The 23,821-nt window shown below is 44.0% G+C and overlaps 1 protein-coding gene across 2 annotated transcripts in view; it reads right to left on the bottom strand.

Annotated features, from left to right (window-relative positions):
* Positions 1-23,381, bottom strand: part of OPTN (optineurin) — a 28,612-nt gene extending 5,231 nt beyond the window's left edge. Inside the window, exons 1-11 of one of the 2 annotated variants that reach the window (XM_026648639.1) lie at positions 23,209-23,381; positions 20,816-21,003; positions 15,441-15,611; positions 13,955-14,034; positions 11,868-12,002; positions 10,035-10,125; positions 8,123-8,238; positions 7,138-7,287; positions 4,272-4,365; positions 3,362-3,520; positions 2,455-2,585 (exon numbers count right to left, since the gene is read on the bottom strand). In XM_026648639.1, coding sequence (XP_026504424.1) covers positions 2,455-2,585; positions 3,362-3,520; positions 4,272-4,365; positions 7,138-7,287; positions 8,123-8,238; positions 10,035-10,125; positions 11,868-12,002; positions 13,955-14,034; positions 15,441-15,611; positions 20,816-21,003; positions 23,209-23,374 — 1,481 coding nt within the window. In that variant the 5' untranslated portion in view covers positions 23,375-23,381. The remainder of the gene's footprint in view (positions 1-2,454; positions 2,586-3,361; positions 3,521-4,271; positions 4,366-7,137; positions 7,288-8,122; positions 8,239-10,034; positions 10,126-11,867; positions 12,003-13,954; positions 14,035-15,440; positions 15,612-20,815; positions 21,004-23,208) is intronic. The other variant, XM_026648640.1, reaches the window with a different exon arrangement.
* Positions 23,382-23,821: the final 440 nt, after the last annotated feature.

Genomic DNA, 23,821 nt, shown 5'->3' with positions numbered 1-23,821 from the left:
CCTGGGTCCCCCCCCAAGTCCCCATAAGCCCCAAGGTGGGAGTGGCCTGGACATTGAGGCACCCCCAAAAGGGGGAACTGAACTACAGTGGCCCAGCTGGAGAGTTGTGGCTGGAAAGGCCCTAGGGGGGTGAAGACATTGCCTCCTGGGAAGGAGCCCTGGGGCACCGCTCTATTCTGGAGTGGGGACAAACTGAGAGACTTTACAGAGGGCAGAGAGACCCCTGTTGGATTTGTACCCAAAAAGGGATTTGCTTTGCTTTTATCTCACAGACGGACTGTCTATGACTTGGATGGAGGGCTGAGTCAGCAAAGGCCCACCAAAAACAGGTAGAGAGAGAGTGCAGGCACACATACTTGGTCAGGGGGTGCTCGTGAGAGGTGAGTGCAATCCTGTTACACTGATTTATTCAGACCAGCCCCTGCACACAACGGGATCATGGAAGAGCAGATAAGAGCTCTCAGCCAGCAGCGGCAGACTGCAGGAGCTGCAAAGTCCCAGCAAGCTGCCCAGCAGCAGCATGGCAAAACCCTGGAGGGACTTTAACAGCAGCAACTCCAGGATCACCAGTCTCAGGCGTGGCAGGGAGCTTGGCAGCCATGACAGCGAGGCCCAGCCACAGCAGATGCCGCAAAGGAAAGAGTCGGAAGACCCCACCATGGAGCTGCAGGTACTATGGACAAGTGGGGAAGGTGAGATGGGTTTATCCTGATACAACCATGGCTTGTAAGACCAGACCAGTTGCCGTAAGAGCCAACGAGACCAGTGAAGGCCAGGCTGACCAAGACACCCGGCCACAAATGGCTGAGGCTCAGGCTGTAGTGAAGGCGGAACAGAGGATCATCAGGACTCAGTTTAGGGCTTGGAAGGCTACCCCAGGGACAACTGGTTTCCATTATGGGGAAATGGGTCACATAAGAAGGTACTGCCCCGAGAAAAACTCTAACTCAGGAAGGCAGTACTAGTACAATCCTAGACCCAGGCCTCCCCATAATTGGCAAAGCTGGGCTAGACAAAGCAGCAGGATTGAGGCCCACAGGACAGAAATGAGAAAGCAGTCATGGGGTTTGAACAGCCCTTTTGCTGAAGGCAAGACCCAGTCTCTGCCGTGAGGGAAGAGAACATGGGGAATGTACCTAATGTGTCGCAGGAACTGAGGCAGGACCAGGGCCCTGAAATTACTCTGATGGAGAAGAGCCCAGTGAGAGGACAGCGGGGTTCCCTGACGAGAGGTGTCAGACAGAGGGAAACCTGTTTCAGAGGGCCTAGGAGCTCAGAGAACAACTGATAGCCAGGACTCTTGGTTGGGCACCAGGCGCCCCTATAACCTGCCAAACCAGATGAATGCTCTCTGGCATGAACTAAACAACAGGTTGAAGGCTTATGAGACCCAGATTCAGGAAATAGAACAGAGGTGGTTTCAATCAGTAAAATGGGAGCAAGAGCTGACCCACCTCAGAGTGGAGAAGGAGACAGGGGAACAGCAGTGCTTTCTGCTGCAAAAGGAGCTGACTAGGCTCCAGAACCTGCTCAAGGTCCAGCCAGGATCAAAGTGCAACTTGGCTAAGGAGAAAGACCCTTTTCCAGATCAGGCTCCTTCCTTAAGTAGCTCTGTGACACACCTATCAATTGTGCCCTGCTTCTTCAGGGTACTTCTCTCCTAGGCCTCTCTACCTGGAGAGCTTTTAACAATTCCTTGCCCCAGTTAGTCTAACTCCAGGCAGAGAGGCCTGGGAGGGAACCCTGACCCAAAGGGGCAGAGATTATAAAATCTCTCCAGGTAGACAAGCCTGGGAGGGAAGATCTTGAGCAACCAGGGCAGAAAGTAAATAGCTCTAGAGGTAGGAAGGACTGAGGGAGAAGACCCTGATCCACTGGGGTGAGAGACTGCCAAATCTCTCCAGATACTAAATATCTGGGTGGTGAACAGAATGGTTGATTTGTTTTCTTTTAAGATACAGTTTATATCTATTGACTTAGTTTTTAGAAGAGACCTGAAAAATTTGAATAAATGGGGTTTCAGATGAAGCCAATTTACAGAGAGAGTCCTTAGGTGAAATTCTGGACCCACTTGAAATCAGTGGGGCCAGGGTTTCACCCACTGAGTTTAACTCAAGTAAGTATAATACTTTCATAATTCACAGGAGGGTGTCATATGGCTTAATTTATTTTGGTGCTTTGAGTTCTTTGGATCAATCTCGCACACACGCTCACTGTTCTGTCATCTGGCTAATTTCTTGCTTAAATCAGCTAGTTCACTATAGAGCCAAGTCTCTGGCTTCTAGAGCTTTTTTTTGTTGTTTGTTTTTTTAACTTTGAGGAGCACAGGTGTGTTGTGGCTTCAAACACTCATTAAAGCCAATGTTGATTTTAACGAGTCCCTAGCCAGCTCCCCAACACAAGAGACAACAAGACGATCCAGACAACTCGGTCAGGAATTAATCAGTTTCTCACCTGCCAAGATTTTCAAGGGTATGTTTCTCTTGTAGCAGGTATGTCAGCTGTACAGCCAACTGTTCTTTTTCCTCATGTATCTTCTCTCTTGCTTCTCTCTCAGCATGGAAGTCAGAACAATAAACCTCCATCTGGTCAGAAAAAATAAAATCATGTTCAGCATTTACTATTTAGATCAGATCTAACTCTATCAGGGTATAAATTAATCCCATTTGCCAACACAGCCAACCAGTATGTTCTTGTATTGCAATAGCCCCTATAAGCCTCAACCAAAATCAGTGCCTGCGTTGTACTAGAAGCTGCACATACACATGGGAAGACGTATTCCAAGACCCAAAGAGCTAATAGCAAAGAAAGGCTGGGAGAAATCAGGCATCATCATCTCCATTTTACAGGCAGGACTGATGCAACGACAGTGAGCAGGTGACTTGTCCAAGGTCATACAGAAAATCTCTGGCAGAGCCAGAAATTGGTCCCAGAACTCCAGAGTTCCAGTTCAAGACCAGCCTTCTTCCTATTCACACTTTACACCCATGACCTCATTTAATTCGACTAAAACCACCACTCTAACATGAAGGGAGCCAATTGAAAATAGAATATTTTTGTTCTATATCAACTACCAAACTTTTTATTGGTGGTGCGAAATTGTGTCACGTTCCAGACTCATTTAATTCCCAGAAATCCCATCCATTAAGGTCAATGGTAGCTGGGAATTCACAGAAGTACAGATTCTACAAGGATCTATAGGGGAAACTCAAACAGGGAATTATATATCTGGACTCTTGTAAGTCTGTTTTAAATTATTCAGAGCAATTGCTTGAGCCATTAGGGTTTTTCTTCCAATTTCTGAACACTGGGAAGGAGAACTATCCAAGCCTCCCTGACTTTTCTGAAGGGCACCCCGTACCTGAGCTCGGAGGACAGTCATGGTTTCAAGGTCTTCCTCCTGCTTAGCAATGGTCTGCTTCATTTCATCCATCTGTAGCTGTTTTGTAGCCAAAGCTCTCTCCGCCAGCGCTAGCTTTTTATTCAGGTCCTCTACCACCGCCTTATCCACTCTCGCCAACTGCAAGGAAGAATTCATTTAAATGGCCTGATTTTCCCCCCACCCCTCCCCCAAAAAAATCCATCAGCTCAAAGCTACTTCCGGCTCCCAGATATACAGTTTCCACCAGTCCCCACTGTGTCAAGCCCAAAAGGAATCTCTTTATGCAGTCTATGAAGGAGATCCCCCCTCTTTTTTTTTTTTTTAAACTGAAGAGTAAGGTCTCTGTTAAAAGTACTGGGAAAAGCAACCAAGTTCAAAGCTAAGGCTTAATTAACCCTATTCTTCCCGCTATTGCAACATATATTGTATAGTACTTTATAATATGTATTCCAGGAGCCTGACTGTGCAAGGCACTGTAAAAAAAAAAAAAAAAAACTAAAAAGATGATCCCTGCTCCAAAGACCTTACTTTCTTAAGATTACACTAACATTTAGATGCTTAACTTCTGACTCTTGAGTTGGGATAGACTAAGAATTGCTGAAATGTATGCAATTGTGTCGCATTGCCGTAGCTTGCAGCCTACAGAGGATATCAGCACTAACCCAGCAGAGATGTGGTTCATCTTTAGTTGAAGTGGTGGGAGGTGGCGTTTGTGTTTTTGGAGCAGGAGATGTCAAGGTCTGTCCTTACTAATGACCATGAAATCTATGTGGCTATGGTGTATGGTAAAGCTGAAAAATCATGAAGTTGTTGTCCACAATATTGTTACAATCCACATTCATTTCTCTCCCCTAAAACTCATTGCAATTTCTCTTCATAACCAGTTTACCTCGTTGTTTTTTAGTTCTTCAATGGTTTTCATTGCATCACTGAGTTCAGGGAGAAGCTTGCTGTACGTATGCTGCAAGTCAGAAAACTTTGCCCTGTTTAAGAGAAAAAAAATTATATCTGAAATGCTCCTTCTATCATCTTCCATTTTGTTAAATTGTTCCACTGGCTCCCACTTTAGGATTTCTTTCATCACTCCTCCCCGTCAAACTTGCAAATCCCCAGAGTTTAAGACACCAATCCAGAAAGCTGAAGGACTAACTATCAACTATCAGAATTTTCTCCAGTCTGACTTTTTACTTTTTTACAGGAAAATAAAAAAAATAAAAAAAAACCACAAAAACCTCTAACAACTTACAAACGGTATTTCAGTCTGACGATAAAAAGTAGCCTTCTACCCCTCACCATACCCTCTCTCAAAGTCTCTGGTGCTGGTCTTTTCATAGATTTCAAGTCCAGAAGGGACCATTCCGATCACTTAAATCAGGTCTCCTGCAGTACAGGCCAAAGAATCTCACCCAATAATTTCAGCACCAAGCCCATAGCTTCTGTGAGAGATACAGCATATCTTTTGAAAAGATAGCCAGTCTGGACTTGAAGATTTCAAGTGAAGGAGAATTTGCCATGTCCTAGGTAAACTGCCCCAGTTGTGACTTACCTTCATTGTTAAAAATTTGTCCCTTATTTCCAGTCAGACTTTGTCTATCTTCAGCTTCCAGCCATTCGATCTCATTATGCTTTTTTCTGATAGATTAAATTACCATATACTATCCAGGTAGGTGCTTATAGACCATGGAACAGTCACCTCTTTAACATCTCTTCATTAAATAAAATGGACTGAGCTAAGCTTTTGAAGTAGTGTTTCTTAACAGCTTTTAATTCTTTTATGACTATTATTTGTGGCGCTTCTTACCAAAACACTGACCCCAGCAGAGTTTGGAGGCATTGGTGTTTCCCATGCCCTCTTCTCTCACTCTTTCTGAGCAGCTTGGTTTTTTGCCTTCCTCTGCAGCATGAGACATGGGTCACTTGTAGGTTTAAGTTAGTGTAAATGGTGGATTCTCTATATCGAAGTCTTTAAGACATGATTTGAGGACTTCAGTAACTCAGCCAGAGTTTAGGGGTCTACTACAGGAGTGGGTGGGTGAGGTTCTGTGGCCTGCAGTGTGCAAGAGGTCAGACTAGATGATCATGATGGTCCCTTCTGACCTTAGAGTGTATGAGACTTCATCCATTCTCCTGGTGCCATCTGGGCCATTTGGGTTACTTCCTCTAGAGCAGGGGTTCTCAAACTTTATTGCACCACGACCCCCTTTGGACAACAAAAATTACTACGTGACCCCAGGAAGGGACCAAAGCCTGAGCCTGCCCAAGCCCCTGCTACCCTGGAGTGGGGGCAATGCCAAAGCCTGAGCCCTGCTGCCCCGAGCTGGGAGGGGGCAAAGCCCAGGGCTTCAGTCCAGGCAGGGGGCCTGTAACCGGAGCCCTGCCACTTAAGTCTGAAGCCCTCAGTCGTCAGCTTTGGCCCTGGGGTGGTGGGGCTTGGGCTTTAGCCCTGGACCCCAGCAAGTCTAATGCCAGTCATGGCGACCCCATTAAAATGGGGTTGTGATCCACTTTGGGGTTCTAACCCACAGTTGGAAAACCACTGCTCTAGAGCACCGTGCTCATGACCAGAGCGCTTCCAGTAACGATGTGAACATGTCTACAAACATTTGAGAGTATCCAGGGTACTGTCTTGTTCCCACCAGAGTAATGGTCAGTTCCCAAGCCTTTCCTTAACGTAACTGTCTTCAAGCCCTGCATATAACTGATTGCAGCTCTTGGGTCCAAGGAAGTGACAAATTAGGGAACTGCTCACAAGAGCCCGTTATAATTCAACTGATCTGCCTTGGTACTGAAATGCCTGGTAGACCTTGCTCAGTATCTGCAAGCATAAACTGCTTGTCTTGATTTTCAAGGCCCCTCACAGCCTATCCTAAAATTTGCATCTATGTCTGTCAGACTGGAGTAGTTCAGTTTTATGGCTGGTCACATGTAGCCATCATTTGGATGTAACCTCAGAGGGAAGGTTCCTCAGATTTATCCTTAAAAAATAATTCAGTTGCATTTCCACTTTCTTTTGTAAGCCAAGTGAAGAAAATGCCTATTATGTAGCAACCTGGGGAATTAAACTTAGTCCAGGCAAGTGAAATTATTAACTGGCTGCTGGACAAAACTACCAACCTGCAGAAATTCCTGCTGATTGGGAGATGAGCCCTGTGCTACACGCTGGGGACAGCATATGGGTAACTAGCCAAGTGCAGTCTTTCAAAAATGCATTGTGGGTATGTTTGTGCAGCTCCATAGGAAGAATTTAGTAAAATACAGTAATAGGCTAGGCAAAGTATCCATTTTTTCACCTTTTGTAAGGAAAAAGCCAGGATGGGAAGCCAGTTTGTGTTTCTGGCCTCAGGCTGGACACAGTAAGTTAATGTACCCAATATTTGAAGGCAGGGATCTGTTTAGATCAGCAACATGTCCCTGAGACGGCAAAGTACAACTTGTGCCCTTCTCTAGCTGTATACAAGTCAGAGGTTAGAGCTGGGATTTCCCCAAAGGTTGGGGCTCTTTGGATGTGAAGATCCACTTTGGGCCTACTGTAGAGAGAGGTTTGAACTGTCAACTTTGATAAACTGAGGCTATCTGGATCCAGTTCAGATTAATCTCTACAAGCTCAATTTAACGGGGGGGGGGGGAGAGGGGAAGAGGAGTGTGCACACACAGTCACATCTGAGATTCAATTACTCCTTGGATACATTACCGTAGATTCTCCCCCACCTGACCTCTACATATCTTTGTAAAGTACAAAATCTTGTCACACTCACTTTTCTTCCTTTGTTTTGGCTTGTTCCAGTTTGAGCTCTGACTGCATGCTCTCCACCTGAAGCTCTAGCTTTTTAATGGTATATAGGTGCTGCTGCCTATCATCCAAATCTGCTGAAGTAGCAGAGTTTTTTCTTTCAAGTATCTGACACCTGACAAAAAGGAAGGAGAGTGGTTATCTTTCCTATCTCCCTTTCTTGATGGAAGTCATCATGATGGGTATCATACAAAGAGAACCTATATTTGTGATTAATATTTACCCCCAAAGCTTATTTCATGAGACTGAAGAAAAAAAACCATGCACAACTGTAAGAAAATAAAGGGATTGAACTATACCCTTTTCCTTAGGTTATATGCGCTCAAAAAGATGGGAATTGTGGCTAAAAGTTTTAAAAAATGGGTGCCTAAAGTGAGGCTCTTACTTTTTTTTAAATGCACCTAATTAAGTGGCCTGATTTTCAAGTGTGCTGAGAACTTGTGTGAATAATGGTTCAAATTGGGCCCTTAACTGCTTTTCTTAAGATTGCAAATCTCTTCCTTCAAGGGATTTCATTTATTTTAAAATGCCCCTTCACATCAGAAAGGATTAAATCCTCAGTCTGTAAATCAGGATTCATATGGTCTATTGCTAACTCTGCTTGACTCGGGGTGGCATCTCAAATCTTGCGAAAGCCACTGAGGACTAGATCCTCAAAGGTATTTTAGGCACCTAACTCCCACAGAAATAAATAGTAGTCAGGTGCCTAAATACTTTTGGATATCTGGGCCTCTGTTTCCTGACCTGTAAAATGAGATTAATACATACCCACTTCTCAGAAGTATCATAAGGCTTAATCAATAATAATACCTAGCTTTAATACAGTGCTTTTCATAAGTAGAACTGAAAGCACTAGTTAGTGTTTGTAAAGCTTGTTAAACTCCCCAGGTGGAAGGGGTTCTGAACATTAAGATTATCATCAGCAGAACATTTCCTTTTCTGAGCCTTACTTTTCTTGAAGCCTCTTCTGGATCAACTCAGCTTCTTTTAATTTAGCATGGGCCTCCTGAAGTTCTTTGAAGAGGGATGAGACCTGCAGGTTCAGGATTTCTATTTCACTACCAACCTGTCAGAAAGAAGGAAATTATACTCAGACAATTCAAGATTTGAAAATTGCCAACAAACTAGACACCTATATCAGGCAACCACCATTCTCTTTCTAAAGAGAATAGCACAAATCATTCAGCACCAGTAAACTCTGCTCCACTGTGAGATTAATATAAAGATCTTGCAATTACTGAGCATTCCTAAAGAAAGCAGAGCTGCAATTTTGGGCACCCCAAACTTCTTTAAAATTCTGGGGAAATGGCCGCAGACTACCTCTCCAACCATCACCTGCCTCCAAACAGGAAAGTAATGACAGGCAAACTCCAGCATCATGTGACCTCTCAACTTCCTGAAAACTTCAAGACCAGGGGACAGCGCAGCCACAACCCTAGTGGCACTTTAAGACAACTCTCCTCCTAACAATGGACAAAGGTCATCTCCAAGCTGCTGCTGACCCGCTTACATGACTTAGCTGGAGTAGATGGTACAGCACTGCAACAGCTGCGGTCTTCTCTCTCACATCAGACTCAGTGGTGATGGGCAACTGCTCCTGGTCCCCCAGGGCTCTCACCTGCATGGTCTCCAAAAGATCCACCCTGCTCTCCTGGCCCCCTACAACATCTGCATTGGTGAAAGCTGCTTGGAGAGTTGGTGAAACAACATGAGCTCTGCTGCCAACAATACATTGAGGAAACCCAGCTATATACTTCATGTTTTCACAGATGCAGCCAGCACAGTCATAAATATGTCACAATGCCTACATCTGGATTAAGGGTATCTGACTCAGCCTGAACCCAGGAAAGACTGAAGTGATCAGAAGAGGAAAATACTTGAAGAAATTTGCTAGGACATCTCCCACCCTGTTCATCAGACTGATATGGAGAGGTAGTTTGGCTGGGATACTACCTGGTCATTTAGGGGATGGTGGGTATCAGTGGCTGGGATTCCCCTACCCTTCAAATGGTTTGTGGCGGCAAAAAAAAAAAAACCCACACAACCACCACCACCTTCTTCCACTTTCAGCTGCTACAATCCTCTACCCCTTCTTCCTTGAAGATCTAGCCCCAATAATCCATGCATTTATCACCTTCAGACTTGATTACTATAATTCACTGTACTTGTGGCTAAACATTCGAGCAACAGAGAAATCAGCTTATGCAGAATACAAATGCCAGCCACTGTGAGCTTACTACTTTGTTCTTCATTGGCTCCCACTGTCAGTTCAAGGCCTTAATTCAAAGGATTAAAACCCAGCTATATCAGTGACTGCATCTATGTCCAAGACAGTTGTGCTCCTCCATGGCAATGAACTCACCAAAACCAGGGGGGGAAATGCATTAATGCTAGGAGAGAAATAACCCCCATCCAAACATGGATTCAGGCCTGAACTCTGCAGCTAGGGTCTGTCTTTTACACCACATTACCAGTGGATTGTGGCCCAAGACATGGGAGGATTACTCCAAATTAGAGGGATTCTCTGTGGGCATAAAAGCTCCTATGTCACTCCTTCATGCCTGTTTAGAGGGCATGGTCAAGATAGTTGGGCATGAGTGGGACTCCACTATGTCCCACTGATTCCCGGCTGCTGTAACTGCCTCTGGGGGCCATTGGTAGTTTGTGTAATTTAGAACAACCTTCAGGAGAACCAGTCCAGGATCAGGGGAGCATGGAGTTCACCTTTGTATCTTCCTCTTGAGCTTTGCCCAATGCTCCTCAGGTTCAGCCAAAGGGCTGGACACTTGTATCATTAACACCAATCTTGCCTGCCCCAGTTCTTTGTAGTTGCTCAAAATCGCCCAGATGACTGGTACATACTGTCTTTGCACTTTCATCCTCTTCTTCTGCCCATTCCGTTTGAGTTCCACTCTCCAGATAATCAGCCACTTCCTTCTCCAGCTTTGATAGCCTGAGAAACGTAAGGAGCCAATGACGACAGTTTCAACACACATTCAGTATGAGATAATGAGCATTTTAAAAAGTGGGAGCATTCAGAGACCATATGCTATTGCTGTATATATTACTCTAACATTAACATTTCCCGTAGGAGTCAAAAAAAAATAAGCACACATTGAAATATGAAGATATGTCCAGAAGCGGATTTTTTTTTTTTTTTTGGATTCCCCCACATACCTTGCCCTTACTTCATTTTTATATATAAAGACATACAAGTTAATTTTCATGGTACAGGAATAAAGGGGGATTCAGCTGTAGTGATCATTGTTCATAGTGATCATGCCACAGTACAAATGAAAGCTACTTTCCAAAAATCTTTTTCTATGGGTATGGATGCATCTGTCCCTTGCGTCTCTTGGAAGTTGGGAATACAATCAGAAATATCAATTTTGAATCCATTTTTTCCTTTGAGGTTTTCAAATGGTAAGGAGAATTTCACACTTTTTTGAGGATACATCTACGCTACAAATTAAGGTGCAATTATATTGTGGGTAGGTACATCCATACTAACTTTAATATAGCAGCATGGACTCTAGTGTGGGCTAACAACCTGAGTACATAGTGTCCCAGGCAGGCTTTTACTGGGGCAGTTAGCCTATGCAGAAACCTGTGACAACTACATCTTCACTGCTATGGTTACCTGTGCTAGCCAGATTAAAGCCAGCATGCATACGCCTGCCAACACTACAAAAAAGAACTTAAACTGCAGTGTAGACATACCTTGAGGATATGCCTACGCTGCTATTAAACACCCTCAGCTCGCCCGTGTCAGCCTGAGGGGCTTTGGCCATGGAGCTGTTTAATTGTGGTGTAGCTATTTGGGCTCAGGCTGGAGGTGTTTAATTGTATGGTGTTTAATTGCAGTGTAGACATTGCCAATACCCAGAAAGTAATTTGGTTAAGCTGGTTTTCACTTCTAGGAAGGCCGTTTAGAACCATTATGTGACTGCTTTGCACTGGTATAGTGTCTACTCTGAACAGATCTCACATGGTCCTTGCAAAATGGAAATTGTGGAGCAGCTTCTGCTCACACCAGTGAAATTCCATTAACTTGAACAGTTACTTCCAATTTACACCAATGTGACTGAGCTTATGCAGTTTCATCTGGGACATTCATTTTAGGTATCTGGAATTAAACTTATTTTAGGCATTCTAGGGAGCTTTCAAAAAAAATGTATCTGAGAGTCTCAAACATTAAAGAATTAAAGCCCTGTGAAGTAACTATTTTTATTCCACTATATAAAATTTGACTTGCCCAAGGTTCCATAGAAAGGACATCACACCATGAGATTATTTCATTGGAAAACTGCAGAGAACAGTGTGTGAGCAATTCATGAGGTAAAATGTTCTCCAATATCCATCATACCATTTCACTTCAATTTTGGGAAACTGCAAACCCAGAGGGGGCAATGGGAAAAGGATCCTGAACTGTTGTGTGTTAAGAGAATTAAGAGAACAGGAGATAGAAGAAGAGAACCTGTGATTTACCCCTCCCACGGCTACAATAAAGGAGTCATTATGAGATAAATGTTGGTCAATGCACAGCGGCATGTACTACAGCCCATATACTACTGTCAACATCATATTGACATTTTAGCTTGTCCCTGTCTACCCACGGGTTTGGTAGCTTTGGCTGAAATGGTTCTAAGGGATAATGGTTGCAATTCAAAATATTTGTTACCATCTATTATATACCTCTCCTTGTGTTCTTGAAGTTCCTTTTCAAGGGTCTCCCTCATCTGAGTCTCATTTCTAAGGCAACAAAGAAGTTGGCTAACAGTAAGCTCTTCAGATTCCAAATTCTTTGGTTCATCCACGGATCTGCTCCTGCTATGATCAAACATGCTATTAGTACAGGTGATTACAAATTAATTTTACAGTCTACTATTTGCCTAGCTGAATGCCAAGATTTTCAGAAGTGACTAGTGATTCTGGATGCCCAACTTAGGACACCTTATAGCAGGGCTTGGCAACCTACGGCACGCGTGCCAAACACGGCACGCGAGCTGATTCCGAGTGGCACGCAGCTCCCTGCCGCGGTCCCGGCCCCCAGCCCCACTCAGCCCCTCACCCCCACCCACCGCTCTCCCCTGCGGGGGCAGGAGGCAGAAGCTTGGTTCTGCGGCAGCCAAGCTTCCCCCCTCCCCCGCTTCTTCCCCCAGCGGCACTTTCCTGCCCCTCCTCCTCTCCGTCCCTGGCCAATCAGCTGATGGCCCTAGCGAGAGGGAGGGGGAAGAGCGGCAGCGTGCTCCCTGCTCCGTAGAGGACGCAGAGAGAGGTAGGGACGGAGCCTGGGGGAAGGGGGTGGAACAGGGCATATCCCTTCCAGCCCCCTGCCCTGAGCCGCTCAGGGCCCGGGCCCGCGGCCCCCCCCCCCCCCACACACACTCAGCCTTCTGCCCTGCACCCCCCACAACCCCAGCCCTCTGCCCTGATCTCTGAACCTCCGCCACACACACCCCAGCCTTCTGCCCTGAACCCCCTCCCCCAGCCCTCTGCCCTGACCCCTGAAACACCCCCCCCCCAGGTCTGGGGTCCCGGTCACAGGCCCTGATCAGCCCTCTGCCGGCCGAGGTGAACAGAACCCCAGGCTGGCAGCAAGCTGAGCAGGCTGGTGGCATAAGATCAGCTTTTTAATTTAATTTTAAATGATGCTTTTTAAACATTTTGAAAACCTTGTTTACTTTACATACAGTAGTTTAGTTATATAATATAGACTTATAGAAAGAGACCTTCTAAAAATGTTAAAATGTATTACCGGCACGCGAAACCTTAAATTAGAGCGAATAAATGAAGACTCGGAACACCACTTCTGAAAGGTTGCCGACCCCTGCCTTATACGGATCACATTTTCAGAAATTGTTGAGAACCAGCCCTCTGAAAGTCAGGCCCTATTAGGATGTCTCAAGTTGGACATCCAGAAAATGAGTCTTGCCAAAAGACTAAAATAGTGGCAGCCCATGATCTTCAAGATCTGGCTCCATGACCATGAGTGCAGTTCTTGCTTCGAGCACCACTTCAAAAACAGCTCATAACAAGAGGGAGGATGTATTTAACCACTTAACTGAGTAGGTCTATGCAAAAACAGAAACCTGACATTTAAAATATTCACAAATATATTATGGGTCATTTTGTGGAACCAAAGTGTTGCTTTTCATGATGGATGTCTTCACAAAATGGCTTTTCCAATTAAACTTCACATCTCTCTACAAAACAATTCCCCCCCGCCCCAAAATCCCAGTAAAATGACATTTTCATTAAAATTGCCTTATTTTTGAGCCAATAAACCTTGTAGTATTTCACCCCCATAAAATGCTTTTTTATGTCAGATTACGATCGTGGAAGACACAGTAGTTCATGACATCAAATCCGAGACCTCACTACAAGTAATAGGGAAATTAACTTTCCTGTGATATGACACAACGTTCCACTCCTTGTGGCGTGGGAGTGTGTGTCTGGCTATTCACTATGTTCATACTCCCTAAATTTTGTGATAGGATGTATAGGAATCATATTACGTGCTACTGAAATGTAGCAAGCAGGTCACATGGGATTATCTAAGCCAGTCCTTGCTACTAAATTGGGCAGCATCCAAAATGGAAAACTTTAATAGTATCAGCTGCCTAAGCCTATGAAGAAGTATAAGTTCAGCAAGGAAAAAAGTCTCAGGTATAAGAGTTCATGTGAAGATAGAATTGTGAGAGGAGTCTTAGGCAATACATGCTGTGATTTAAAAAAAAAAAAAAAAAATCAAGCTTGAAACAGCCCCAGACTCCACATACATGTAGGCAGCTGCGTTGTTCGTCCTTTGGTTATTAACAACATCCTGATTTTCTTTTAAAGCTGCATTTGATTCTCCCTCCTATTGGGGATAAAAAGAATATTAGCTTTGGTATTACACTAGCTAGCAACAACTTGGAATCTGCTTTTATTTCATTTACTTTTTAAATAACAGAAAGGTGAGGAAGAATGACACCATGACAATACAACTACACAAGATTCTGGGGAATAAATCTCACATTTGGAAATTTTAAAAGTTAATATTTAACATGTACTGTGGCCACCCCGTTATACAGATCAAGTGAGAAGGACAATAGAGAAGCCATACCTTCCCCCTGCAATCTTTTGCTATTAATTTTTTCCTTAACAAAAAAAATCAGATCAGGCAATTGACATGCTCATCAATATCAGAGATGACTTCCAGTATAGGTCTAACAACCACTCATTTGTGGGAAGCCAACAATCTGCCCTCCCATAGGGAATGATTTCATTTTGCCAATATAGAGCCCAATGCCTTCCTGATTGAATTTTGTAGCCATAATGGGGCATAAGTTGAGCTTGCAGCTTGAAGCTTCCCCAGCAACTCTAGAACCTCAGTGAATGAGGGTGAATTAAACCCCCTCAGCCTCACGCAGCAATTGCCCTTCCAGGCATGGATCCACTACCATAAAAATGATCAAGAAATGATTGATTTTGTCCATGAAGAATCCTCCACAGATTCAATGGTGATAGTAAAGTAGCTCTCTCTGTCTTTAGCACAGTTACGACACAGAAGTTTTGAATATCTAAAATTTGAGTTAAACTGAGCTTGACAGCATCTCTAATTTCTGTCGACAGAAAATGGAACCCTTTCCTTGCCACCAGGAGAGAAAAAAAACAAACCTCACACATACAAGTTTCCCCTGAACTAAATACAGCACAAAAGCGAACCTATGGCATGCAATGCCTGCTCCAGGCATCTCCCTGGAATGGAGTCAGCGCAGTGTGTAGGAAACAGAATGAACAGGAGAGAATGGAGAACAGAAACGCCATCTAGTTCTCCAGCCCTCACTCACACACACATAAGGGCCCTCATTACTATAGGAGAAGGTAGACAAAAATCCCTTTAAAGAATAATCCCCAGCATAAAGTTAACTACTCAAAACTATTCAAAAAACCAGTATGTTATTCACTCACGCTAGGGTATGTCTTCTGTGCAACCTGTGTTGCTGCTATTAGGGTTGGGGTTGCTAGTCTCCCTCTCAAAGTGGCATACTGTCTTTTCAACACACTGCACAGGGACTGAGCTGTGCATTTACCATTACTATTACAGGAAACTGCACTGCTAAATCCCTCACAGATCACACAGACATTTGCCCTCGAAAATATCCTGTCTTAACCACAAAGACTTTTCAGATTGTGCTTTCTGTACTCTTCCTGCAATAGGCCAACTGATAATGCTTGAAGCAAAAATATGGTGCTGTTAATGATTTGTTCCCAATAACTTACACTCATTCTGATCTCAACAAAAGAGTCCTCTGTCGAAGGGACATTGAGTTTGAGCTGTAGTTCTGAAACGATGGCAAGCAGATCTGCCTTCTCAGCCTGGAGCCGCAGCAACTGTGTCTTCAGCTGCTTCGTTTCCTGGGTCATTTCCTCCCTAGGAACTGTGCAGTTCTCCTGGGAAAGATGTAAAATACACACCATATTAGCCAATCAAACAGAAATCCAAAACTACTCAAGCAGAAGTGCTGAGGCAAAAACAACACAACAGCATCCCAAACACCCTGACCACTGTTAGGTATGCCTAGAAAAAGTCAGTGAATAAACTATTTAAATTTGCTTTGATCAAACTGCATTAAACTAAGTTATCAAATGATGCAACCACCTCCTGAAAGGCTGGAGCCCAGTTTAGAAAAATGCACCTGATTCTCCTTGTCAACACTGCTGTAAACCAGGAGTAACTCCACTCAAGTCAGCGGAGCTACACTGGTGTAAGCAAGAGGAGACTCAAGCTCATTAAACCCAGTTCTCCCCTATCTACACTGCAAGAACAAACTGTGTTTTAAGTTAACCATTTCAGGGAGACAAATGTGTTTTCACCGGGTCCTTCAATACGGTAAATTCCATAGTGCCGACAGGACTATTTTAAATACTTGGACAATACAGTGTTGGGGCCATGTAAATAGGTAGACTCTAAATCCTCTCTCTCTTCATTCCTCATTCCCCATCATTGACTCCAACACTCTGGGCCCCATTCCCCAACAGTCTCTCCTTGGACTTATAACTATTCCCTCTCCTGTGTACAGCCTTCTTCCTCACTTCTCTTTCTCCAACTCATCTGGGATCCTCCCTCCTCTCTGCCTGGAATCTCTCCAAATGCCCCCGTCTGCTCCTTTCCCTACAATCTCTCCCCCTATTCCCCATCTCTTCACATCTGTGATTTCCCCCATCCCTTCTTCCAAATCTCTTCCCTCCTACCTCTTCCTTGGAAGGTCTCTCCAAATCCCCACAGTCTCCCCACATCTTGCCGAGAGTCTCTCCTCCCCCTCCTCGGGGGGTGGCGGGAGGATTTGAGGACCCCTTTTTTGGCCTCTACTTATGGCCACCCCTCCCTATGGCGTCTTGCTCCACTCCCAATCCTTCCCCTTGAGTTTGTCTCCCTCTGCCCCAGCAGGGCTTCACCACTCAGCTCACAGCCTTCACCACTCAGCTCACAGCACTGCCACTATGAGTTCTGGGCAACCCCCCTCAGTCTCCTCCATTCCCTTCTATGCTGCATCCTCTGCCCCACTTCCTTCCCCACCCCCTCCCACCATACGTTCCCCAGCTTCTAAAGTTTTGTCATGCTGGCATCTGCTCTGGTGCTGCCTCTCCTCATATAGCATCTCCTCCACCTCCTGTTGCCTCTGATTTTGTGTTTAGACCAGGAGGGGAAGTAGCCTTATCACAGTCCTTGCTGGCAGGAAGGCAGAAGTGTAGGGGTTTTTCCTCTCAAAACCATTCTGAGTGCTAGTGTTTATAGTCTGTGAAGGCCAAAGGATGGATCTGTGATTCATCAGTAGTTGAAACTGTGAGAGCACATGAGGTCACCTAACGAGCAGCAAGTGGCTATGATGTATTTTAATTAAGAAAAGGCTAAAGTGAAAAGATAGGATTCAAAGTGGCACTTAAATAAAGTTCATCTTAAATAAGGGACTGTTTCACATTCTCTCTCTGAAGAGAATTTAGGTTACAATCAGGACAATTCCTTAAAAGGGAAAATAGTTTTGGCTTAAGTGACATTGTCAGGCTAGAAATCACAAACAGTAATAAGTGTCCTTGCCTAGGTCACCACCACAAGAGATTCTTAACCCTGAAAAAAAAATCAAGTTTTACTTCTTGAATTTCTTTTAGTTCAGACAATGAAAACAAACTTGTCTCTAGAGGGTCCTGTGGCACCTTTAAGACTAACAGATGTATTGGAGCATAAGCTTTCGTGGGTGAATGCCCACTTTGTCAGACGCATGTAATGGAAATTTCCAGAGGCAGGTATAAATATGCAGGCAAGAATCAGTAACCAGATCAGCTACAACATCACCAGTTCATTCACCTGCACGTCCACCAATGTTATATATGCCATCATGTGCCAGCAATGCCGCCCTGCTATGTACATTCGCCAAACTGGACAGTCACTACGTAAGAGGATAAATGGACACAAGTCAGATATCAGGAATGGCAATATACAAAAACCTGTAGGAGAACACTTCAACCTCCCTGGTCATACAATAGCAGATTTAAAGGTAGCCATCCTGCAGCAAAAAAACTTCATGACCAGACTTTAAAGAGAAACTGCTGAGCTTCAATTCATTTGCAAATTTGACACCATCAGATCAGGATTAAACAAAGACTGATAATGGCTATCCAACTACAGAAGCAGTTTCTCCGCCCTTGGTGTTCACACCTCAACTGCTAGCAGAGGACCTCACCCTCCCTGATTGAACTAACCTCGTTATCTCCAGACTGATTCTTGCCTGTATTTTTATACCTGCCTCTGGAAATTTCCATTACATGCGTCTGACGAAGTGGGCATTCACCCACAAAAGCTTATGCTCCCATACATCTGTTAGTCTTAAAGGTGCCACAGGACCCTATGTTGCTTTTTACAGATCCAGACTAACACGGCTACCCCTTTGAAACTTGTCTCTAGTCACTTTGATGTTTTCATGCCCTGGCAAAAGCTGCAGGTCTTACTTTGCAAATCTTGCAGTCTGTTGTTGGTTAGCTTTTTTGAACAGAGCTTTCACAGGAAACAAAATAAAATATTCAAAAATATTAAAAAGAAAAGCATTTCTCTCCGTGGTAGGCTTTGCAAAAAAAAAAATTATTTGGCGCAAAGTTTGATCTGAGAGCATCACTTTAAAGAGAGGTTTTGAGAAACTAGTTTAACATACTATGAATTAAAAATGAACAGTTTTTTCTCTTTTAGAGCTCATCAAGGTCTAGACCGACAAACTCCTGGGCCTGCCAAGGGCCCCCAATAACTTCTGCCTATGCAGAATTCATTGCAGGATCAGAATCTTAGACTCCATGGTAGACCCCATGTTAGACCAGAGTCCTAACTCCTGCTCCATGTTTTCAGTCTAAAAGGTGCTCTCATTCTTTTTACAAGAGGTTTGTTCTTTTCTGATTTGATCATTCTCCTCTATTCTGCCTATAGTGATTTCTCTCTTCCCTCCGTTCCCCACATACCTAGGGTTACCATCCGTCCGGGTTTCCCCGGACATGTCCGGCTTTTGGGTCTTTAAATAGCCGTCCGGGGGGAATTTGTAAAAAGCTAAAAATGTCCGGGATTTCCCCCCGGACGGCTATCTAAAGACCCAAAAGCGGCTGACAGGGCAGTCGCGCCGGATTGAGCTGCTCACTTGGGGCCGCTCCGTCAGCAAAAGCCCCTTCCCCGCTTCCCCCTCGCCTGCAGCTTCAGCACGCCGGTAGCAAAACGGGAGCAGGAGCTGTTTGTGCCGCTACACCCATGGCAGCTGGCCCTGATTGGCCAGCCCTGCTCCCTCCCCCGCGCTGGGGGCGAGTCAAGAAACAGGGAGCAGGAGGGTTGGATGGGGTGGGGGTTCTGGGGGGACCTGTCAGGGGGCAGGGGTGTGGAAAGGGATTGGGGCAGTCAGGGGACAGGGAGCAGGGGGAGGGTTGGATGGGTCAGGGGTTCTGGGGGTGGCCTGTCAGGGGGCAGGGGTGTGGAGAGGGATTGGGACAGGGAGGGTTAGATGGGTTGGAGGTTCAGGGGGGGGCAGTCAGGGAACAGGCAGTGGTTGGATAGGCGTGGGAGTCCCGGGGATCTGGCGGGGGCAGGGGTGTGGATAGGAGTCAGAACAGTCAGGGGACAGGTAGGGTGGGGGGGTCTCAGGAGGGGGCAGTTGGGGACAAAGATAAGGGAGGCTTAGATAAGGGGTGGGGTCCCGGGGGGTGATTAGGGGCAGGGGTCCCGGGAAGGGGCGATCAGGGGACAAGGAGCAGGGAGGGTTGGATGGGTTGGGGGTTCTGTGGGGGGCAGTCGGGGGGGCGGGAATTGGGAGGGAGTGGCTAGGGGGCGGGGCTACCCCCCCCCCCCGGAGTGTCCTCTTTTTTGAAAGTTTAAATATGGTAACCCTACACATACCCCACTCCTTTGGGGTTGGAAGATAGAGTCCTGCCCACCAGCCAAATGCAGAAAAGCATATTTCAGAGGGCGAACAGGTGACAGAGTGAATTTGTGGACATCAAACTTTGAATGCCAGTGAGATGACAGCCTTGAATTTGAATGAACATAAGAACTGCCAGATTGGATAAGATTTGTAGTTCATCTAATACAAACTAATAATAATAAACAACCAGTATCCTGCAACATTGGCTAGAACTAGATGCTTCAAAGGAAGGTGCAAGAAGTCCCTTAGTAGGCAGATGTGCGATAATCTGCCCCCATGAAGATCTCATCCTAATCCCTAATAGTTTATTTAAAATTCATACTTCAGGGTTTAAACCAACATTCTATGCCTGAAGGTGCAAATATATCTCCACATACATATCCCAGGTACAAACCTTAAACAGGTTTCTTCAATATAGGCCTCCTGCATGACAATACATGCAGATCAATGTTGCCATGCTATTAGATGGCTACCTCATGGGGCAGAGCTGGCGCTAGGCATAAGCAAACCAAGCAATTGCTTAGGGCCCTGAGCAGCTCAAGAGGGCCCCCATTTGCTTTTTAGTATTTCTTGTATGTGGGGAAGGGGTAGAAATATTCCTGCTTAAGGTACCTCCTACCCTGTTTCAAACCACTCAGTTACAAAGCAACTTTCGCCATTACTTAGAGGGATGCAGACAGGCAGTTTAGATTGACTCAAAATATAGGTACTGCAGACCAGAGATGCATTTGGCCCAATATGAACAAAAGTATTTTTATGACTTAAAAAAAGTTAGATGGAAATAGTGGGAAGGGTTTCTGGTGGTATTTTTTTTTTTCCCATTTACACTTCCCCCTGTAACACTGGAAGCCCAAACGCAAGAGCACTAAACTAGTGCATGAGAAGGAAAAAACTAACTAGGAAAAAAACCAAAACCAAAAGAGAAACATGACTAAACAGAACAGAGAATGAAAAGTGAATGAGATGGCCAAAGTTCAGTTTTAATTCTCTCAGCTGTAGCCTGATTTCTCAAATCTCCTAGAAGTCAATTACCTTCAGAAAAAAATCAGGCCAATGATTTCCATTATGATACAATCCCTCTAAAGTAAAAACAAAACAAAAAATGGAAAAACATTAAAAAATACAGTGTAACAAAGTGATATGAATGCTCCTCCCATTAAAAAATAAAAAGTTGATTGGCCACATTTTATTTACCATTTCAGACCCTACCTCTTTCTCTTTTAAGCTTTGAAGTTGTTTCTGCAGCTCTTCATTTTCAAGGCACTTGACTTGCAAGTAATGTTTAGCTTCTTTGAACTTGGACTCGTAAAACTCTCGCTCCTCTTTCTGTTTCTCTCGCCATACAGAAAGCTCCTCATACCGATCCTTCATAGCTTGGTTATGTATCTTCATGGCTTCTAGAGAGTGTTTAGAAACAACATATGAACAGATACTAATCCCTTGCCAGAGAAATAGGAAAGTGAGCCAGTCCAGTGACAATCTTATGCACAGAAGAGCAGGGTATTTTATTTAGATAGTCAGCTATCTGTGATACGGACTCTCTTACTATAGGTTTGTTGTATCTAGTACAATGGGGTGCTGATCCTGTTTGGGGCCCTCTAAAAAAATAGTATTGCCATAACACTAAATTACCTGTCTGTGGTCTCTGAATCTCTTGGGTTACCACTAGATCACCATTTACAAGTGAGGCGTGACTTGCTCCTCCACTGCCTTGCATCTTGTGCAGGTATAAATGACTATACAAGGTACAAGGCAGGGGAGAATCAGGCCATACTCTTGAGCCTCACTGGAAAATCCTGGCTACACGTTTACATAAATGCAGTCTGAATATTCAAAACCCAAGATACTTTAGGATCCAAATATGCGCTCAGATACCCATGCAATTTCCATTGACTTCAGTGAGAATAACATGTAGAGGCCAATGCTGATCCTTATTTAAATAAAGAGCGATCTAGCCAAAGGAAATTAAAGAGCTTTGGGGCCATTACACAAAATGTCAGACTCAGTCAGGGATCATACATTCTAACATCCACACAAAAAAAAGACACTGAATTTAAAAGACATGCTGTCAATTTGAAAGTCACATCTCTGTCTGAAAGTGTTACAAGTTATACTCATGCTTACTATGGCTGAAAGTGGTTAGCTATATTATTTCCCTGTTTGACTAGACACAAAGTGCTGTTAAACACACAAAGTAAACAGCCTCATTGCTGCCCTGTATATAATCATTTTTTCCCTTGGTGAGAAGACTTTTATAAACATCATGAATTTGTGAGGATACACAATTATGAAGGGCTCTGACAGATCAATTAAAATATTTCATGTCAGAGCCACTTTAAAGACTCATTTCTTTCAGGGTTACTGGATTTCAAATACAATGTACTTTTCTTTAGCTTCCAATAGTAAAGTGTGCCGGAGCTGTAATATACACAGAGGACTATTTCTTCGTCTGGTATAAATCCACTGAAGACAATGGAGCTATGGCAGTTTACACGAGCTGAAAGTTTGGTCCTGAAAACTTTACTTCATATGGTATTGGACTGCCGAGCATGGTATTGAAAAGATATTAATAAAGTTATTTTACACATTGCTTCCCAGACCATGAAAGATACCCTTAGCTTTACATTCTAGAGGACTTAATGACATGGGAAATCTCTGACAGCTGTAAAAATAAGAGCTCTTACAGCTTAAAAAGGTGGTACTCAAATTGGGAAAAGATCAATATACGTTTTAACAATTAATGAGCAGTATTAGTGATGCTGCGTCTACAGAGACGGCATCTTACAAGATGCTAGACAAATGGTATGTGTGTACAGATATCTGGTCTTCATTTTTTAACCTCTGATGAATTATATATGTTGCTCTAGCTTTCCACTTGCCCTAAGAGCTGTCAAAGAGACCTTTCTTATTTTATCTCAGCATAATTCCTGTGTATTGTATTGACTTAAGGCTCTGAAATGTATCCCTTCATGTAACCCATGTAATTAATAATGCATGATTAGTGCTATAAGAATTATTAATAATCTAAATTTTAAATACAGAATGTTGTTTTGAAAAATAAACTTTAAAAGCCTAATGGCTCATGGAACTCTCTGGCCATGGGTCACACTAACCCAGCCTTGAGGAGGGAAAAAACACTTTATTTGACCGGGGCAAATACATTTGTTTCCTTGATGAGGAAATGTCATTTGTTTTCGTATCAATCATCATAGCCAAACAGATTTTCTGCCCGGTCTGATAAGTTTTCATACTAATTTTGCAAACCTGTACTAACTATTTCTATAATTCTCAAGAAACCAAGTTATACTTCAATCTGGTTGTTTCCCCTTATTCTTCCATACAGATTCAATTTCATAAGATCACCTTAAATATTACCATATAGCATGGGGCAGATTCTGTATTGCCTTACACCTTGCGTAGTCATTTACACCTATGCACAGTGCAAGCAAGTGTGGTAAAATGTTACCACACCACTGTGATTGGGTGGGGAATTTGTATTTGATAGTGTTTTTAAACCCACTTGGCACAGGTATAAATGACAACACAAGGTACAAGACCATGGAGAATCTAGCCTCTACATTTCAAGGCAGGTTCTCATTCACCTTTTAATTCATTGTTCTCTGTAATCAGCTCTTTCATCTGCTGCACCATCTCTTCTGGGGTATACGTTCCAAGCGTAGGAGAAGCCAGATTGTGGGGTCCATTTCCCGTTTCACTCTTGTGACATTCACCATTTTCAGCAGGACGCCTTAGTGGCTTGCTGGACATCACTGCAGTGACTATAATAAGATTAACAAAGAGAAATTTAATTTCCTGCTGCAAAGTTGCATACCAAGAAAATCCAGTAGCTAGCCACCCACCGAGACATACCATGGATACACCACTGGATCGTTCTGCCCTGCCATGACAAAGGAGTGTTGCTACTGAGCTTATCACAACAGACTATACCCCATAAATCCCCAAAAGATCTGTGTGAGCCTTTCGCTATTTAGTTTATTCACATAACACTCAGCCCAGACTCATTAACCATTCAGCAAACGTGGGCTTGTATCATCACTTTGGGGCAAACCCCTACAAGTTGCACATGGCTTTGACTTGAAACCAGGGAGCACTTGACTGTTTCATCCACATTTTGTTCAAAAGATTAATCTACAACGCTGGGCTTTCATACAGAACTCTGCAGCACATCTCCTCAGCAATACACAATCTATTGTG

The sequence above is a fragment of the Terrapene carolina genome, unplaced genomic scaffold (genome assembly GCF_002925995.2).
Source record: "Terrapene carolina triunguis isolate 2854851 unplaced genomic scaffold, T_m_triunguis-2.0 Scaffold68, whole genome shotgun sequence".
Lineage (NCBI taxonomy): Eukaryota > Metazoa > Chordata > Testudines > Emydidae > Terrapene > Terrapene triunguis.
This window is presented reverse-complemented; position numbering and strand designations above follow the sequence as displayed.